The sequence below is a fragment of the Montipora foliosa genome, chromosome 13 (assembly GCF_036669935.1).
Source record: "Montipora foliosa isolate CH-2021 chromosome 13, ASM3666993v2, whole genome shotgun sequence".
Lineage (NCBI taxonomy): Eukaryota > Metazoa > Cnidaria > Anthozoa > Scleractinia > Acroporidae > Montipora > Montipora foliosa.
Window position 1 is genome coordinate 26,875,323 of NC_090881.1, and position 20,000 is coordinate 26,895,322.

The window sequence follows — 20,000 nt, forward strand, 5'->3', positions numbered from 1 at the left end:
TCAAACCTTTTGAACAAAGGAGGGTTTTATTAAATGTAATGGATACAAAATGAGAGGAGGATGGCAAGCAAAAGGCAGGTTTATTCGTTGTTTCCCTTGTTCATTTCACATTCGTCATATTTTTTTCGTTTATTGGTTCATTCGTTGAAATTTTTTATGCACTGATTAAAAACTCTCTTTGAACTCTAATTAGAGACTAGTGATATTTTGTAATTCATTTTCCAGGTTCTTGCCAGAAAAGTACATACTTTGTACTCCCTGGCAGTGCAGCAGCTGTCCAAACAGGATCACTACGACTTTGGCCTGAGAGCTCTCACCTCTGTGTTGAGATATGCTGGCAAAAAGAAGAGAGCTAACCCTGATATGTCTGATGAAGAGGTAATGACAGTATTAATAGTTCTGATTAGTGAACCTGTCCCTGTTTGGAGGGAATTGCATTGCAAGTGTAAAATTTGCATTGGCGTCAGTCAGTGGTCACCTCTTTGTTCAGTTGAGAAGCAGCCTTTTAGACCCCTGTAGAAGGCTGCCTATGGTTGCATTCGCATTGTCATAAAGACTGCTGTATTTTACCCTTATTCTTTATACAATGCATGTATTGAGCCAGGTTATAGACTGATTCACTGTTATTGTCTTTGGTCTTGACTGATCTTCGTGGATCTTCGGGTCTTAGGGCTACCTGAAACACCTGGATTCTCATACTGGATTTCTCCCCATCTCGAGGAATCTTGAGCACAAACTCTAAAGTTCTTGTATGGTTGATAAGTTTTTTTAATTGTCAAGTTTTCTTCCTTACAAGATCCTACTTCTGTCGATGAAGGACATGAACGTAGCCAAGTTAACATCTCAAGATCTGCCTCTCTTCAATGGCATCGTGTCTGATTTGTTTCCTGGAGTTGAGACCCCTACCATTGACTACGGCAAGGTGAAGCGTTTATATTTCTTTTTCGTTGAGTTTGCCTTTTTGTGAAAAATGAACACACATCGCAAAAATCTGGCTGGCTAGGCGAATGAATAACAGGTTGGTTAAAGTTAAACCGAGTGGAAGATGGGTGTCTGTGAAATCAAAGGGCAATCACCACAAGCCAATATGTCAGTCATTGATTATCTATTTCACCAGAAACCCATAAAGGTTGAAACGTGTAACGCGCGTTCACAGCTTCCGAATATTCAGTGCGAACTGATTGGTTGAATGTTTCAGTGCTAAGTACCATATTTGGAAACCGCTCGCTCTTGTTGTTCCAAATATGGTACTTAGCAAATTGAATATTCAGAAGCTTGTTACCCAGAACACAAGGGGCCGTTACACGTTTCAACCCTCATGGGTTTCTGATTTCACCCAGAAGAGGGGAGGAGGAGGAGGTAAAAATAAAGAAAAAAAAACTGCTCCGATATGCTAAAGGAGTTTTTTTCCAAACCATATTGAGATTTACAATCCATTTTGTACAAGTCTCAAATGACGTTTCAGGCTCAAGTGGACTCTTCGTGAAATAAGAAACCATGGATTTTTAACAATACTTTAATTTCTAACAACTTAGATTTCAATGATCTGCATTTGTTTTTAGCTTCGTACAGCTATAGAAAAAGACATCAAGGAGTTTGGTCTCAAGCCGCACCCATCCACAATCCTGAAGGTGATACAGTTGTATGAGACCAAAAATTCCAGGTACTGTACCGTAACAGTCAGCGGATTATACAGTTCTCTAGTTGCGAGTATTAACTCTGCGCTTCTGTAACATTCTTCAGGTAGGAGACACCTTAACGTAGTTTGAAAGGGAACCTCCACTTGGACAAAAAAATAACTTTAAATCCCAGTAAATAAATGTTACAGTCAAGTCAATCTAAAAATATTCTCAAAGAAAGCGTTTATATCCGAAATAAGAAAGTTTTAGAATCACCTATTTTTGTTTTCAAATTTTGTAGGCGACGCCGTCTTGAATAATTGTGACGTGTTACGGTTGCCCTATTGTTATTAGACAAAAGCTCTTTGTGTCCGAACAATAGGGCAACCATATCACGTCACAGTTATTCAAGATGGCGGCGTCCGCCAAATTTGAAATTTAAAATAAGCGATTTTAAAATTCACTTTTCCTGATATACACACTTGAAAAAAAATTTCGGACAAGTATGTTTGTAAACATAATTTCATTCGGTTTTAACTTATTCTATACTAAGGGTCCCGGTTCTCCTGTAGCTCAGTGCGAAGGCTGCGTATCCAGTTAAAGGAGGGTTGCTGTTTTGGCTCCTGTTAAGGGCAGCGTCTGAACATTTTTAAGTGTGACCATGTCACTTCCTGGTATGATTCAACTACTTTGTGAGCTACCGTTGATATTTCTATATCAGACACTCCACCATGTTAGTGGGTCAGACTGGCTCTGGGAAGAGCGTGTGCTGGAAGATTCTTCAGGCATCCATGACAAGGATGAAGAGAGACGGAGAATCTGGCTTTAATATTGTCAGGGTAAGATTGCTGAAGTATACTTATGCTCCTTTGGTATTTCAATCCCTGGTCGCAAAACCCTTGTAAGAAGAACAAACACAGAATTAAGAATTAACTTAATTTGGACAATATATTCATTAATCTTTTTAGGAGTTCCCAATTAACCCCAAGGCCTTATCACTTGGTGAACTCTATGGCGAATTTGATCTTAACACTAATGAGTGGACAGATGGAGTGTTGTCCAGTGTCATGAGACTCACCTGCTCAGGTATCAAATAAATGTGATATCATTTTCAATATCAGGTTGTTCAGCGTGAAGTAAATAAGCGTATAGTGTTGCTTTCTAGAGTGGTCGGGTGATAGGCCATTTAAAGGGATGCTTGTCCATCGCAGGGTTACCCCCAGCATTTTCGCCGGTACTCATTTATACACCTGGGTGGAGAGAGGCACCTTGAGAGAATTCAAAAGTGTCTTGCCCAAGAACACAACACAATGTCCCCAGCCAGGACCCGAACCCGGACTGCTCAATCCGGAGTCAAGCACTCTAACCATCAGGCCACCGTGCCTCTCAACAATGTTAATCTTTAGTAATTATGATGATATAACGCCAATGAACAATACTGTGTTTTTTTCCAAACGTTTGTTGATAATCAATGACAATTCTGTGTTTGATCAGATGAGCGACCAGATGAGAAGTGGATCTTGTTTGATGCTCCAGTCGACACTTTGTGGATAGAGTCTATGAACTCTGTTATGGATGACAATAAAGTTCTGACTCTTATCAACGGCGAACGTATAGCTATGCCAGACCAGGTCAGTGGCGTAATTTGAAAAGCTGCTACAGACATAGATTTATGCCATTTACCAGTTGTTATATGGGCTCTTGCAACAGGTTCAGAAAATAATAATTGAAAACATTTATACAACACAGATATGTCCCCTATACACAATAGAGGTGCGTCTGATAATCTATCCAATGCAGTTGGAGTTTGCAAAGAGCTGTGTGATATCTAGTTGGTTTAAAGTGCATAAACCGTAGGCTAGTTTTTAAGGGGTTTGGGGACGTACAATGGAGCTTAATTATACGTGAAATACGATGGGCAATTAATAATCTTGTAAATTTCAGTTTAAAAATCAACTCCAGCCCTGCGTGCCATTGAAGTGATGTGTGAATGGCGTAGAGAGCATTGGGCCTGCAGAGATTTATAACTATAGATATTATGTCCAAGATAATTTTAATCATGTTATGGAAAATTCAATGCAAATTATGTCAAACAAAAAAGCACAAGTAAAAGAATAGATGACCTTTCGTCTTATCAAGAATAAATGGACGGCAAGGGGATCTATATCAAAAGTGGCTTGGCCTATAACCAGGAGAAATTACAACGAGGGGGCTTATATTATGATAATCATTGCGGTACTGCATGCAACTTTTTTTGTTCGGAGGTGATGCAGCTTCTTGAATTGCGTCAATATTTCAGTGACCTCTTTCCTTTCTGCACTCAGGTTTCTCTGCTGTTTGAGGTAGAAGATCTCGCTGTTGCCTCACCCGCTACAGTCAGTCGCTGTGGCATGGTGTTTACCGATTACAAAGATGTTGGTTGGCAACCGTATGTGGACTGTTGGCTTGGAAGGAGACAAGATAAGGTATGAGTGTCAGATGTGAACATTGCCATAGTTGTTATTTAGAGGTATAAACTTCCTTCGGAGGAGGTCTTCCAAGAGTGGAAGAGTGGTGGTGAATATGCTAGTTTGCCTGCTTTTCGATAGCCTGCGTGGCAGGCGCTAGAAAGGGGAAGGGAGCAGGGAAATCGCAATCGGGCGCGCGCGCGACGCGATGCGGTCTGGCCTTAAAACGGTAAGAAACTTTGCTTCATTCGGTCACTCCCCTTCTGGTTTATACATGGTAACAGTGAAGTACTGCTTGAGGAGACCCTGTGATGTATGAGTAACCTTTGAAGGGAGGAGTAACAATACTTTTAGTTACTATATGAAGCAGTAACCAGAACAAGCTTCGGCCATCTCAGGTGACGTGGCTCGTGATTGAACTACAGACAGTTTTTATGTCGTCAATAGAAATGCGATCGTACGTTAAAAGAAGGAGGGTCAGACTCATTCTCTCATCTTTCAATGTCTTGAAAATGCTGTTTCTTCTCCTCAGCAATCTGTGGAACATTTGCAGAGGCTGTTTGAGAAGTTTGTTCCCAAGGTTCTGGACTTCCGAAGCCATCACTGCAAGGAGCTGATACCCACATCGGAACTGAACTCTGTGATTTCCTTGTGCGTGTTATTTGATGCCCTGGCTACTGAAGAGAACGGGGTTCGTTTTTGTCGTCGTTTGTCATTTTCTTTTTTTTTTGTTTTCTCCAAAATTACTTTAACTGGCACATGTTGTGAGGCTAATTTACAACATTTACACAAAATTACACGTTGTGTTGATTCACTGTTTTCTATTTTTTACTTTCACAAGGAATTAATGATAAAAATCAACGGTAAAAATTCAGAACAGAACGACGTTTCGACTGCACTTCCGTCATTAAAAATGGCAAAAACTTTGCATGCTTTTATTGTCTTCTACTGTTTTTTAACACCCTCCTCTTTGTAGTTGTACACTTTAGTACTTTTTCTTACATGTTTTTACTTCTTAACTTTTCCACATATATATATATATATATGTATATGCACTGGATATGTGACCGATTTTTCCTCAAGAGTGCTCGACAATATTGGAGCTTCGTAAGAGAAAGTGAACTAGTTTTCGTTCATATATTCGATCTACAGATCTGTTTCGTGGGAGTGTATCCCACTCGTCAGGACCTAGATGACAATGTTAATTCGTAGGTTTTTATATACCATTCCCTTGAAATTACAATAATTAGGTGTTTTTTAGTAAAAATTAATTATTAGGTGTTTTTTAGTAAAAATTTGTTTGCATGCCTACAAGTGTTCGCAAGTTCTGTTCTTTTGTTGAGGGTGGCAAGCTCTTGTTTACATATAATGTAGAACTTCTCTAGCGTGCACAATTTGCATCTTTTGGTTGCATTAGAGTATGCCTGTGCCTTATCAAGAATTTTCCATCTGATCGTGTAATCTACTCCCGCTTCCCTTAACTGCCACACATGCTTGCTGAGCTCAGTTTGGTTGCTGTATACTTCATTTCTAGTATACAGCAACCAAACTGAGCTCAGCAAGCATGTGTGGCAGTTAAGGGAAGCGGGAGTAGATTACACGATCAGATGGAAAATTCTTGATAAGGCACAGGCATACTCTAATGCAACCAAAAGATGCAAATTGTGCACGCTAGAGAAGTTCTACATTATATGTAAACAAGAGCTTGCCACCCTCAACAAAAGAACAGAACTTGCGAACACTTGTAGGCATGCAAACAAATTTTTACTAAAAAACACCTAATTATTAATTTTTACTAAAAAACACCTAATTATTGTAATTTCAAGGGAATGGTATATAAAAACCTACGAATTAACATTGTCATCTAGGTCCTGACGAGTGGGATACACTCCCACGAAACAGATCTGTAGATCGAATATATGAACGAAAACTAGTTCACTTTCTCTTCTCTTATATATGTATATGTATATGTATATGTATATATATATGTATATGTGCTAATTTTTATTTCCTCGCATTGAAGTTTATCATGACCGAAACGCGGTCGATACGTCGTTTTTACCGTTGATGTTTACCATAGGGGCTGGAGAATCTGCGACCCCTGAGAATTTCGCATTTAAGTCTAAGCACCCATTTCAAATAGCGCTGATAAACAGTTATTAAGGGTGCGTTCGATTGACTGTATTCCGGAATAGGAGTACATGGAATACAAGTTGGAAATCCTTTGTTTTTGCGGAGATTCACATTAAAATTGTCAAACATTTTCTGAAATGCTATTTAAAACACATTTTATCATCCTTGCAGCTTCAAAACGCGCCAAACATACCGTTTTAATCATCACTTCACGTATTCTTATTCCGGAATAGGGTCAATCGAACGCGCCGTAAGTATAAGCACCCATTTTAAAACGGTTAGCTTTCAATAACTGCGTGACTCGCATGTCGACTCGCATGGCTCGCCATGTTGGCTCGCATGACTCGATTGGCTCGGTGGCTCGCACATTGTCCTAATAGGCCATTTTCGAGTTCATGTCTTCCTCCTCTTCAAAACGAGTCTAAGTGCGAAGTTTTTCTTATCAAAATTAGTTTTCATTCATATGTAAAGTATAACTAATTACCATCACGAAAACTTCGCACTCAGACTCGCTTTGAAGAAGAGGCGGATATGAACTTGGAAATAGCCTATTAGCTCTTTACCATACCATACACTTTATTCCAAAATGGCCGCCATTTTAGTATTCGTTGCTTGCAAATTCGTTCTTAAGCTTAAAATTCAAAAGCATATTCAACCTTGAACGAGGCAGCAAGGGCTAATTTGCTTAAGCAGACAAAAGAATACTAAAAATGGTGACCATTTTGGAATGAGGTGTATTGAAGTTTTAAAAAGTCATTACGGATAATGATTCACAAGTAACCACGCGCTTTACCATCATGTGGAAATGTAAATTTTTCACTCGTCTTTGCTTTTAAATGATTTGTTCTTATCATATCCCCTTGGCTTAACAGGTTCATCCTCACGAGGAAAGTTATCCTCGCATGATTGAGCTTTGGTTCTTGTTCTCGCTAATCTGGTCCATTTGTGCATCAGTGGATGAAGACAGCAGAAAGAAGATGGACAACTTTTTACGAGAAATTGAAGGTCAATTCCCTGCAAAGGTAATGAAATCCGTTTGGGGATACTAAGCGTGCAGTGGAGCAGTGGCAACGAAGTCATGGCCCATTGCTAAGGGTGATGCATTTACTTGTAGATAATCCCTGTTCGAATTCTTCTCTGACTATAAGCAAGAAATGTCTTTAAGGGCGGTCCCGACTGGTTGCGTCCTTCCAATTTTTCTGCCGGTTTTTTTTCTTTTTGGAGCTTGTAGCACCTCTGCTTTGCCTTGATGGCATCAGTTTAGAGGGTGGAGTTATCTTAAATGGTGCGTCAAATTTTCTAGGACACAGTGTATGAATACCATGTGGACACCAAACAAAAAGCTTGGGCTCTGTGGGAGGATAAGCTGAGGAGTGGATGGCGTTACACCCCTAAGTAAGTACGAATTAATCTTAGACACTAAAGCCGCGGCTACACGAGCGATTTTTTTGCTCGTGCCGGTGATGCGATTCTTTCAAATTTTGTCGCGTCGCCAGCGCGCGATGTAAATCGCAAGTGTAGCCACCCTTGAACTGGCGACGCGATAGCTGAAAAAATCGCAGAAAAATCGCAAGAAATTGAATGAGTTGAATTTCTCGCGATTTTTTTTCTGCGATTTTTTCAGCTGTCGCATCGCCATTTCAAGGGAGGCTGGCTACACTTGCGATTTTCATCGCGCGCTGGCGACGCGACGCCCTGCTAGCAGAGCCTTTCTTTTGCTTGCTCTATTTTGGCGTTCTCGAAAAAGACTCTGCAGGAGTCGAGTAAGATCTTTATTGAGTATGCGCTGCATGTTGCCAGGATACAGTCTCGAACCCAAGCCTAATATGGCAGATCTCGCCGCCATCTTCGTTTTTCACGGTGCAACGGGCTCACTGATAACCATCGGCTTTATCACTACACGGATGCTCGCACTGGAAAAACCGGTTTGACGAGAGAAAACAAGATTGCCTAGTCCAGAACTTCGGGCTGCGGCGGCTTCAAAGAGTCAACGCGATTCAGGCAGAGCCTCCTTTTCTCCTCCTCAGTAAAGAAAAAGACAAAAGGAGGCTCTGCTCGCACGGTGGCGACGCGACAAAATTTGAAAAAATCGCATCACCAGCGCGAGCAAAAAATTGCTCGTGTAGCCGCAGCTTAATAATAATAATAATATTTAACTTTATTAGTGATGACAGATAAAGACATCGTCTTTTCTCCAATCTGGCCCTTCTAAGTAAATAAAGCTCTAAATATATTTACTATTATATGTTAAAATAAATGTAACAATAAACTGATTCAGAAAAAATTTAATACTAGGTTAATAGAAATTAAGTTGACAATTATTTGATATAGTCTCTCTATACTGAGTCAGTTCTGTAGCAGTTTCCAATCGCTGTTGAAAAAGGTGCTTGCACTTGGTATTGAAAACTTTTGGTGACGTAATGAGGTGGAGATGACTTGAGATTGAATTCCAAATGGCTGGCGCCATATAGGAAAAGCGTCTTTTTCCGGCATTAAAAGGTTAAGGTTGCTCTTACTAACCACATCGGCGGACCACGCCCTCGAAAATAATGAACGTTGGAAGCTGAACACCACACATTGGGTTTCACGTCTCTTCTCAGATAAACATGTTAGCGTAATTGTTTGTCTTTGTTTACTTTATAGCGCACCATTTTATAAGATTATGGTTCCCACTGTCGACACTGTGCGATACGACTTCTTAGTGTACAGCTTGCTGCAGGCCAAGCGACCTGTCCTTCTCACTGGCCCTGTGGGAACTGGGAAGACGTCATTAGCCCAGAAGGTGTTGCAGAGACTGGACCCTAAGACCTACAGCTTGTTGGTGATTAACATGTCTGCACAGGTATGACTAAGAAAATCGAGTATTGTTTAAGTGAGTTAGTTGTTCAGCAGTAAATACGGACAAGTGTAGAAATAACAACACAAGGAATAGTGGTCTTGCGTGTCATTAAAGCGACCATATTTATCGTCGATAACTCGTAACAGTAATTCAACTGACAAACCTGAGGTTGACGGTGCGCTCATTTTACTCCCCCCTCTCCATCAGTGCTTCCGTTTTACGGGTATTTAAAGCTACTTAAGCTACATTGAAGGGAAAGAAGTCGAAACAAGGATGCGAGATCCGGGAATCGAAATCAAGACCTCTTGCACTGAGGCCGCGCACTAACCGAATGTGCCATTCTTAATCGACAACGGATGTCAAATGTGATTTACAGCATGTTGTGGGGGATTACATGTTAAGATTGTGGCGAAAACAGTGATCATCTTGTCTTGTTTCACGTAAAAGTGATCTTAAGTGCTAGTGTTAAATAGCCGAATCCTGATTATTGCTCATCTGGAGCATTTCTTTGTTAAAGCATTAGAAAGGTTTGCTTGTAGTCAGTGAATGAGATCCATAGGGCTTGGTGCCATTGACTTCTTTTTTTCAGATTAACCGGAATGTTTAGTTGGAAAAATTATTTTGTACTCAATGTTTTTGGTAATTTTCAAAGAAATTCAGACTCGCCATTAGAAGCTGAGGTACCTGAAAGAAGAACTCGTAATAAGATAGAACTCCTAGCATCTTTTCCATTTTCCATTTTTTACTAGACATCTTCAAACAATGTTCAAGAGATCATTGAGAGTAAGGTGGAGAAACGAACCAAAGGTAAATACACTGTATTGTTAATCTATTGTTGGTCCAAGGTATTTCGTCTGCTCTGAGGCTGTTATCGATAGAAGACGACTTTGAGACCTTTTTCCACCCCCCCCCCCCCCCCCTCCACCCACTCAGTCAGTGCTTTGTTATCCAAAACTGCACCGAGTAAAGTCGAAACAGAACTCCCTACAGCTCCGAGAGCCCTTAATTTCTCCCCAGTATAAAGTTGCAACATTGTTGCGCGGCTAAATGCGCACAGAATAGACCATATTCGTATTCTCGGTATTGGACTGGAACTAGCTTGCAATGGAGGCTAATGCGGGGGAATGTATTTTAATAAAAAGTATTTGCATTTGAAAAGATTTCCCTGTATTAGCCTCCATTGCAAGCTAGTTCCAGTCCAATACTGAAAATACGATTATGGTCTATTTGAAGGAAGAACCTTGAACCGGCGTCACCCGACACGACGATATTAAGCAGGCGGATAGAATATTGTCTTTTAAAGATTGCTGAAAACACACTTGTTTTTGTAGAATTTAGCTATTTTTTTGTATCGTAGTTTTGATCTTTTATTCTGTAGTCCTTACCTTTTTTTTCACCATTATGTAGCTATTTTAATTACAGTCGTTGTTTTAGTCTTTTTTAACACGTAGTTCTTTACTTTTCCTATATACATTTTCTATTCCACTTTTGTAAAAGCATCGAGGCTGATGTTAGATTGGTCTATTAAGAACCTTTATTATTATTATTATTATTATTATTATTATTATTATTATTATTATTATTATTATTAGATGCTTAAGATCACACCAGAGGCCCGTTTCTCGAAAGTCCCGAAACTTTTCGGGTCATTTTCGGGTGTCACAATTTCCTTTGTATCTAAAGAACGGGGAGGATTTAAGTCGTCAAACTTTACAGTTATATTTCTTTTTTGTTAAAAGATCGGCTCTCCAAAATAAGCGGTTAGCAGTTTCACAAATGGCTTTTCGGGCCCGAAAAGTTTTCGGGACTTTCGAGAAACAGGCCCCAGGTTATTCCTGTCGAAGTGATCACATTCCTAATGTCTCCGATCGTTGTTTATTTTTTGCTCACTCTTCTTTCAAGGTGTGTATGTCCCTGTGGGCGGCAAACAGCTAATAAATTTCATGGATGACTTCAATATGCCTGCGAAGGACACGTTTGGATCACAGCCTCCTCTTGAACTCATCCGACTGTGGTTAGACTATGGTTTTTGGTATGACAGGCTGAAACAAACTGTGAAGTACATCAAGGTCAGTGCCCTTGCAGTGTTTTTGGACTACTTTGTTTTATATATATATGATAACGTTATTACAGTCTCACGTTTGCTGTCTTCTTGCCCCGGGTTGCTCGAAGCATGGTTAGCGTTAACCAGGGTTGAATACCATGGAAACCTTTAGGTTTTGATACCTCTTAACCAACGCTTAGCGCTAACCGGACTTCGAGCAACCGAAGAATACAAAAGAATGAAATTTCATGAAATCAAATAATAAGTTTGAAAGAGGTTTTGGTTGTTCATATTGGTGAAGGACATAAATATCAAAGCAAAATCATTTTTCTCACGATATTGTCACTTGAAGTGTAGACAACAAAGTTTCTATTGCATACTGCTAGCCTGCTTCGGGAGTTGAGGTGGTAACCATTCGACCTCATGGCCTGAAGAAAGAGAGGAGTATGCAGTCATAACGTCGCGGTCTACACCACAAGCGACAATATCATTACAGAAACGATAATACTTTGATATTTTTCTACTCATAGTTTTATAGGAGGGGAAAATTGGATTACCCGTAACGTAACGAGGAAGGTGAGTTCCCTCCCCACTGCTCTTACCCAGTTCTTCGCAGGTTGAGCCTATTAGAGGTAAAAAACATTGGTTTGTCTTGATGGTGAAATGGAAGTACCGTCGATGATGGACGCACTCGTATATACTCAAGGCTTTCCTAAAAAGGAGTCTGTAGCTCTGCAAAGTAGCTAAGGAAAGGTTGACTTCTGTCGAAATTGTACAATTGAACAAACGGCTCATGTCATATTTCCTCTACTATCAGGGCATGCATTTGCTTGCATCCATGGGCCCACCTGGTGGTGGAAGGATGGTGATCTCCAAACGACTTCAGAGCCGGTTCAACCTCATCAACATGACTTTTCCTCAGGTAAATTAAAATGATGTACCAGTATGCGTTTACCGTTGTGGCTTTCAAACTCACTCCGTTCTTAGTTTGTGCAGTAAAGCAAGATTTACTTTGAAAAGGGGCTTCATAGTTTAGATTTTCAACTGCTAAATACGTGATAAGAATCAAGTTGTTGACATACTATCCTCTTCCTCTCACTGAGTGAATAAGTTGATTGTAATGCGCACACGTGTGTCTTTGATTATAGGAGAGTCAAATCAAACGAATTTTTGGAACCATGATTAACCAGAAGTTGCAAGATTTTGAAGAAGAAGTTAAACCTCTTGGTGATATCATGACACAGGTTTTTAACCTTGTTGTTGTTTTATTTATATTCTAGAAAACTTGATCACACCTCTGTTAATGGTATTTTGTCAATTCTCTAGGCAACTATCGATATCTACAATGCCATTGTTGCTAGAATGCTGCCAACACCAACTAAGATCCACTACTTGTTCAATTTGAGGGACATCTCAAGGGTAAGTTAATTTGCTTTCATTCTCGTGGTTAAGTGTCTACAGTACTGGCCGCAGGAATAGCAGCATTACACGCGCTTATCATGCGCGTAAGTCCGCCATATTGCGCGCAATTTACACGCAAATTACGCGTTTACGCGAGAGTAAAAAAAATACACGAAAGTGTGTGTACAGTAGTTACTTTCAACAGTGAGAATCACGTGGGGTCCTCTGCAGCGGTTGACCCCTCATATATTACCAAACTTTTGATTGGAGTACGATTCGGTCTGCTCTGAGCTCGCGCATAAGGTTTGTAGACTTCTATTTTTCTTGGAGCGCGCGTGCAAACCCAAAAATGCTAATAGTGTGTTCATTATGACGTCACGGCGGTCATGTTTGAGTAAACTAAGAAACGGCGACTATATAATGGAAAAGAAAACAATTCTTGAGGACTCGAACTCTCTTTCTTGTGCAAATTATTCTTTGTTTCGGTCAGCCACTATTGCAGCGGGTCACATGACCGAATACACTCCATACTGGCCAGATTACGACAGTGGGCGATTGCCACATCCCAAATGTTTTTCTGAAAATGCGTGTTAATGTCGCACAGTACATATGAAGCAAGTGTTGCAAGACGCAGCCTCTTTTCAAAAAGAATGGAAAAGCTAGCAATTTGTTGATGATAATCTCGACGTTAAATTATTCCTCACTCATGAGCGTATTACCTAAACATTTCTTATCAAGTAAGCTCGAGTTGTATTGATTTGTACAGGTCTTTCAAGGCTTGCTGCGTGCTAACAAAGACTTCCATGATACGAAGACAGCTATCTCCAGATTGTGGGTTCATGAGTGCTTCAGGTAGGAATGCTAATTAAAAATGGCTTTTGAATAAACTTCTCTGTTTTGCATGAAGAGATGAACATTTTTCGATGAAGACTCTGAAATACTTGCAAAAGAAATGAGTGCTTCATTAGCAGTCGAACTTTTGAGTTGAGATACCCTATCACTGAGCTTCGGGAGACATATGGCTGCTAGGCAATTAGATCAAGTCCAGGTTCAGTTCAGAAGGGAATAGGAGGCCTAGGATTTCCTTTTTTGTTTTTTCTCAAAGTCGTTATTGAGAAAATGCACTCTTCATTCGTTCACCTAATTTTTCAGTAGTTGGTTCAGCGGATAATGTACTTTGGATACAGCAACTCTGCCTATCTCGCCTTAGTCTCCTACTTACATTGTTGTGTCGCGCCACCAAATAACAGCTCTGTGTAGCTCGCGAAATTTACGTGCCCATGTGAGCTGTGCAAGTGGTGATGTTGCAAGAAACAAGCAAATTATGCCTCAGTGATTTGCGCTGTCAAAACCATTTTATGGACTGTAGGCGAACTGCCTCGGCAATTTAACAGACACTATAGAAACTGATACTCCGCTTGTGATTTCAAGAGATTCCATGAATTTTTGAATAGTTTTGATTTCCTTCTCGTTTGAATTATGCCATGCTTAAGTCGTTGTTGTTGCTGCTTTCAGGGTGTTTTCGGATCGTCTTATCGATGCTGCTGATCATGAGGCCTTCGTCACTTTGTTAAGTGACAAGCTGGGCACCATGTTCGACCTTACCTTTCATAATCTCTGTCCCAACAAACAGCCGCCAATCTTTGGTAAGTTCACTCTTTAAAAGAGAATAGGCCATTTTACAGTTGTTTGCTCAGTAACCCAGCCTGTGAATGGCTACGAGGCTGCCGGTGACCTTTTATTGATATAGACCTTTCTGCTTTTATCATGTAAATTGTGTTGTTGTAATTCTATTTAGTGTACTTGAACATTATAGAAAAGCACAAAGGTTTGTATCAAAGCAGGGTGACCGGCAGTCTCGCCTAGTCAGTCTCACTCGCGTAGTGAGGCAGTGTGGCCCAGTGGTTAGAGCACTTGCCTTGAGATCCGGAGATCCCGGGTTCAAGACCCGCTCTGACCACTCTTTGAATTTGTTCCTGGTAGTCCCTGGTTCAACTTCCCGGCTGCACTTGTAAATAGCCAACTGGTTTGCCTCCGGCCAGTTGGGATTCTTAACAGTTGTTGTTGTGTTCTGTCGTTTCGTTGATTGTGTTTCATTGGCCCTGAAAAGCCCCTATGGGGAGCGGTCAATTAAGTATGTATGTATGTATGTATGTCCATTCTTAGGTTAGGTAACTTAACCAGCTACAACGGTAAAATGGTCTATTAACTAAAAACGGAACACAAAAGAGTCAGTGGTCTTCTGATAAAACTTTTATATGTAAAGACAATACTCAGCGATGCACGCAAGCAATATTTACTGCATGCACATTTTGCACACGAACTGTCTGTCTATGAAATTCAACAATATCTTGAGGTCGTTTAATGTAGGATAATGGCAGCAGAGTTTTGCTTACAGATAAGGGCTACATATTTTTTCATTTCCCTTTGTTTTTGACCAAAAGTGCAAACATTCGCCTGAACCTCGGCTCTGTTCTCTTTTTTTTTGTTCAATTTGAATGTATACTATTATCCTGTTTATGTTTAAAAGCCTTCATTTGTTTACGGATTTTAGCATTGAACGTAATACTATCAATAGGAACACCAAGAAATTTGGCATAATCGACCGAAGTCAAATCAAGCAAGTTTTGAGAGAAAGCTGAAGTGCCCGAACTGAAATTCCAGGGCAGAGTGGAAAATAAACAAACTTAATGCACACATGACTTCATCCAGGAATTGGCGACAAGCCTGCATACTTACGCACTTGAAACGAATTGATTCGGAGAACAGCACCCTAACCATTGCTTCAAAGCAAACGAACTCTATCCTCCAATACCAACGTACGCTTACTTATATTGAGTGTATATCTCAGGTGACTTCATGAAAGAAGGAGAAGTTTACGAAGACATGCTGGATTTCAAGGCATTGAAGAAATACATGGAGGATCAACTGGAAGATTACAACATGGAACCCGGGGTTATAGCTATGGATCTTGTGTTATTTAGAGATGCCATTGAGCACGGTAAGTACAGTCGGCATTGAAGCATTTCTTTCTGTTTACCTTTAACTATAACCTTAACCCAAAATTGAAGGTTTCAGCTTGTCAATTTTGATCCTTAGTCTGGCTTTGCATTCCTTATCCTTTCCTAACATAAAGACAGAGAGACAAGACCTTAGCATACCAGGAACCAAATTAGAAAACGTATAAACTGTTTTTAATATTCGTATTATTTCTGAATTTAGTTGTCATCGTTCAAGTTGCAGTCTTAGCCAGTCCTTCCTCGTTCTGAGCTGGCTGATCTTCCGCTAAGTCGTTTAGTTTGTAAATAACGGTATTGGAAATTGAGCGAGTTTCAATCGAGTGTCGTAAAACCAAAACCAAAGTTATTACTTTGGCCAATCAAAAAGGACGGACACAATCCAGTAAACCAATCAAATGTCGAAGTAATTACACGTAGCCGACAAAAAGCACGGGAAAATGTGCACGCGCGAGCCACGATTGGTTTTGGTTTCACTTGTGATTGGTTGAAAAAATGGCGCGACAACTTCGAACCAATCGCTGAGTTAAGTAATGCAAAACCAAAGCAATTCGCTAATTACTTTCGACACTCAATTGAAAACCGCTCTAAGATGCTGATTATTCGTATCTTTCTTCCCTCAGTGACTCGCATAATCCGCGTAATAGCTCAGCCTAGAGGTAACATGCTGTTGATTGGTATCGGTGGAAGTGGACGGCAGAGTCTCAGTCGACTATCAGCTTACATCATTGGCTTCAAGGTGTTCCAGATTGAGGTTACAAAACACTACAGAAAAATTGAGTTCAGTGAAGGTGTGTACTCCACGCAGTGTCACGCAGTGTCTTGTTCAACGAACGATAACCAAACTAATCATGTCAATCTCACCAATGAATCAGATACCACTGAAAATTCAAATGAAAACAACATAACGCAAAGCAAGCAACTACTTTTGTCTATGATTGTAACCTATTGGGTTTTGGTTTTGGCTCTGATTGGCTAAAAAAATGACGCAAGATTTTTTGACCAATCGACAAGCAAACCACAGATATACTAAAAATTACAGTGAATTATTGCTTTTTACTAATTTTACTGTTTTATGCTACCAATGTTTCATGACAGATCTGAAGCGCCTGTATTACCTAACCGGTGTGGAAAACAAACCAACGGTGTTTTTGTTCAATGACACTCAAGCACTGGAGGAATCTTTCCTTGAAGACATTAGTAACATCCTCAGCAGTGGAGAGGTGCCAAATCTGTACAAACCCGAAGAGTTTGAAGAGGTTTGTGGGAAATTAATGGAAAATCGTTGCACTTCTGTTTTTGTTTTTGTTTTTTTTTTCGAAATCCCTGAACGTGATCAAATTTTAAAAATTCTCAACCAAAGATTTACTCACCTCGCAGCAAGGGATATGACAGGAAAGTGCCATTCACTAGATCCCGTTTGGCTTGATAGCTCAAGTTTCGTAGATTGGTCAAAATGCAGTCCGATAGCACGGAACGGTCATTCGTACGAAGTCCATTTAAGCTTCTGTTTTGTGCAGGCGTTCTTGCCACATCCTAAGTTACTCGAATTTTTGCAATAATCATTCTAGCATTCTGCCTCTTTTGGCTGGGAGCGCTGTTATGCTAGTTAGTCCAGAGAAATAGCAATGTTGGGTATCCTGTGAAGAATGAAAAAGAGTTTTGACAATTTTTGCTCCTCGTGTTCTCAGGTGCGGTCTGCATTGTCTGAAGACGCTCGGAAGGAAGGCATCTTTGATACTCCGGAGACCATGTTCAACTTCTTTATCGAGCGAGTTAGAAGTAACTTGCACATCATCCTTTGTATGAGTCCAGTGGGAGACCCATTCAGGTATGTCAGCAAAGCTGACTACGCACTGGTCTCTTTCAAAACCGTTGTTTGTCTTTGGTTGTTGTGTTTATAGTAAGACCCGTTTAAGCAGCATGAACCAATATATTCCTCATTTTAGTCTCTCCAAAATCCCTTAAGGACGGTGTCCACTATTGTTATTGCACATTCCTTCTGCGTATATCGAGATACTCGGATTTCCTACTGGTGGTGCTTATTAATACAGTGATATTTTTGCGCGGCTCAAAACTATGCGAAGAAAGCAGAACTTAGCAAGTGCTCGTGGTATCCAAAAGAAAACTGGGAGTAGCCATGCATTTTTCAGAGATAATTAAGCTTTAGTTTGGTAAAGAACACCATACATTGCTTTGTATTTTAAAGCTTTTTACAAATATTGCTGATTAATTATCTTCGAAAAATGCGTGGTTACCCCCAATTTTCGTTTTGGTTTAAATATCACTTGTTAAGATCTGCTTTTTCCGCATATTCAGTAAACCGCGCAAAAATACCTTTGAATTAGTAGGCACCGTCCTTAACGCAGCGCCACAGCTTATCGTGACCTACATGGTAAACGTTAAATAATTTGAAATCTTGCGTTCCTTCAGCCGCGTTCATTGTCATGGTTACTCAATGTTGTGGTTGTGGTGCTTAAAATGAGGCGCGTTCTCAAGGGTTGTATTGATAGGCTCCTCCGTTTTAGTCCACAAATGCACCAGAACTGGGCCCGGTTGTTCGAAAGCCGATTAACTTAATCCAAGATTAACGCAAACTTCGGTTTCATTTTGTGAACTTTTTGGCGAAAGTTTCTTTTACTTATTTTTGTTTTTCAAGATTGACCTCTTCAAATGTAAAATTTTGCCGAATACCAGCGTTGAAGAGATTTTGGGAATAGAGAAATAAATTCCTTGGTAAAGTTTTAATCTGGGATTAGCATTAATCGGCTTTCGAACAACCGGGCCCAGGTCCTCGACTATTCTCGGTTTTCACATGACATCACGGCCGCCATGTTGGAGCCCCTAAACAAAGAAACGGCGGCCATGTTTGAGCCCCAACCAAATCCTCCGGGAATTTAACTCTATTATTATGCAAAAGTTTTCTTTTGTTTTCGTTGAAAAACAAAGCTGTTGATCACGTGAGTGAAAGCCAACAATTCTAATCGCGTTTTATCTTTTCCTTATAAGGAACCGCATCCGTATGTACCCAGCTTTTGTCAACTGTACCACAATTGACTGGTTTAGCGAGTGGCCTCAGGATGCGCTTTTGGAAGTTGCTGAAAAGTATTTAGAGAGCATGGAACTTGGCGATGACGACGTAAGAACAATATTGTTATCACGAAAACCTTTATCCTTTTTCTCAGCAAAATCGTCATTTTCATCTAGAGAACCAATATCCCTAGGAAACTTTCTTGTATTTTAAGCTTGGAGCTAGAAGAATTTATCAATTTACATCCAAGGAGGGTCACCGGCAATCTAAAAGACCAGGGGCCCGTTTCTCGAAGGTGCCGAAACTTTACGGGCCATTTTCGGGTGTCACAATCCCTTTGTATCTCAAGAACAGACAGGATTTAACTCGTCAAATTTCACAGTAGTTTTGCTTTTTGCTTCCTTGAAACAAGCGGTTTCCCGTTTCACAAATGGCTTTTCGGGCCTGGGGGGCCGTTTCTCGAAAGTCCCGAAACTTTACGGGCCATTTTCGGGTGTCACAATTCCTTTTGTAACTCAAGAACGGAGAGCATTTAATTCGTCAAACTTCACAGTTATTTTTCTTTTTGTTACCTTGAAAACATGCATGTTAAAAGATCAGGTCTCCAAAACAAGCGGTTGGCAATTTCACAGATGGCTTTTCGGGCCCGAAAAGTTTTCGGGACTTTCGAGAAACGGGTCACTGAAAGGCTTTCGGGACTTTCGAGAAACGGGCCCCAGGTCCTAGTTGTTAGAAGGATGGATAGCGCTATCCACTGATAACTCAATTGGTTTTGCTAGTGTTTATCCCGTTCAGTACGCTAACCAAACAAATTGAAGTTTAAGATTTGACTCTAACAATCAAATGTAATAACAACAGAAATGAACGTTTGTTGTAGAAATAATATCTTTTTCTTACCGCGTTACAGACCAAAGGCAACGTGGCCAAGATTTTTGTAACGGTTCACAGATCGGTGGTTGATACAAGCAAACGGATGTTATTGGAGGTCAAGCGTCATAACTATGTCACACCTACCAACTACCTGGAGCTTGTGTCCGGATATAAAAAGTAAGCTATAACTTCCATCATCTACATCTACATCCACATCTACATCTTTCAGCACTCGGCAAAGTCCCTTTTTCGCTTATGGATGTTTCTGCTTAGGTGGCCTCATACACCGTAAGCCTTTTTAGAGACATTACTGCCAAGCCGGCCACTTCTGCTGTAGAGAACAAGACAGCCACAACACCGGGGACTACATCCCCTACTCTTCTCGAATAGTGTGTGGGTTCTTTAACGTCCCACAGGGAACTTATGAACATAGAAGGTATTTGTGAGACGGGACCTACGGTTTATAGTCCTTATCCGAGAAGACTTGAAAGTCTTAACCATTTGCGGATGTAATTACAAAGGCAGCCCCTTTTTCCTCAGTTATTTTAAAAGATCCTGAGAGTTGATCCGGCCGGGGTTCCAACCCGCGACCTCCTGCA

General features: G+C 40.4%; 1 protein-coding gene across 3 annotated transcripts in view; it reads left to right on the top strand.

Moving 5' to 3' along the window:
• The window catches only part of LOC137984113 (dynein axonemal heavy chain 2-like), an 86,520-nt gene that overhangs the window by 39,462 nt on the left and 27,058 nt on the right, over positions 1–20,000 (top strand). The window contains exons 43-66 of one of the 3 annotated variants that reach the window (XM_068831323.1): positions 226–378; positions 797–922; positions 1,563–1,663; positions 2,341–2,458; positions 2,588–2,705; positions 3,114–3,250; positions 3,944–4,084; positions 4,599–4,757; positions 7,072–7,221; positions 7,503–7,594; positions 8,843–9,041; positions 9,788–9,845; positions 10,941–11,107; positions 11,900–12,004; positions 12,231–12,326; positions 12,409–12,501; positions 13,250–13,335; positions 13,999–14,129; positions 15,335–15,484; positions 16,124–16,291; positions 16,599–16,759; positions 17,192–17,331; positions 18,510–18,639; positions 19,439–19,578. In XM_068831323.1, coding sequence (XP_068687424.1) covers positions 226–378; positions 797–922; positions 1,563–1,663; positions 2,341–2,458; positions 2,588–2,705; positions 3,114–3,250; positions 3,944–4,084; positions 4,599–4,757; positions 7,072–7,221; positions 7,503–7,594; positions 8,843–9,041; positions 9,788–9,845; positions 10,941–11,107; positions 11,900–12,004; positions 12,231–12,326; positions 12,409–12,501; positions 13,250–13,335; positions 13,999–14,129; positions 15,335–15,484; positions 16,124–16,291; positions 16,599–16,759; positions 17,192–17,331; positions 18,510–18,639; positions 19,439–19,578 — 3,119 coding nt within the window. The remainder of the gene's footprint in view (positions 1–225; positions 379–796; positions 923–1,562; positions 1,664–2,340; positions 2,459–2,587; positions 2,706–3,113; positions 3,251–3,943; positions 4,085–4,598; positions 4,758–7,071; positions 7,222–7,502; positions 7,595–8,842; positions 9,042–9,787; positions 9,846–10,940; positions 11,108–11,899; positions 12,005–12,230; positions 12,327–12,408; positions 12,502–13,249; positions 13,336–13,998; positions 14,130–15,334; positions 15,485–16,123; positions 16,292–16,598; positions 16,760–17,191; positions 17,332–18,509; positions 18,640–19,438; positions 19,579–20,000) is intronic. The other 2 variants (XM_068831324.1, XM_068831325.1) reach the window with 2 other exon arrangements.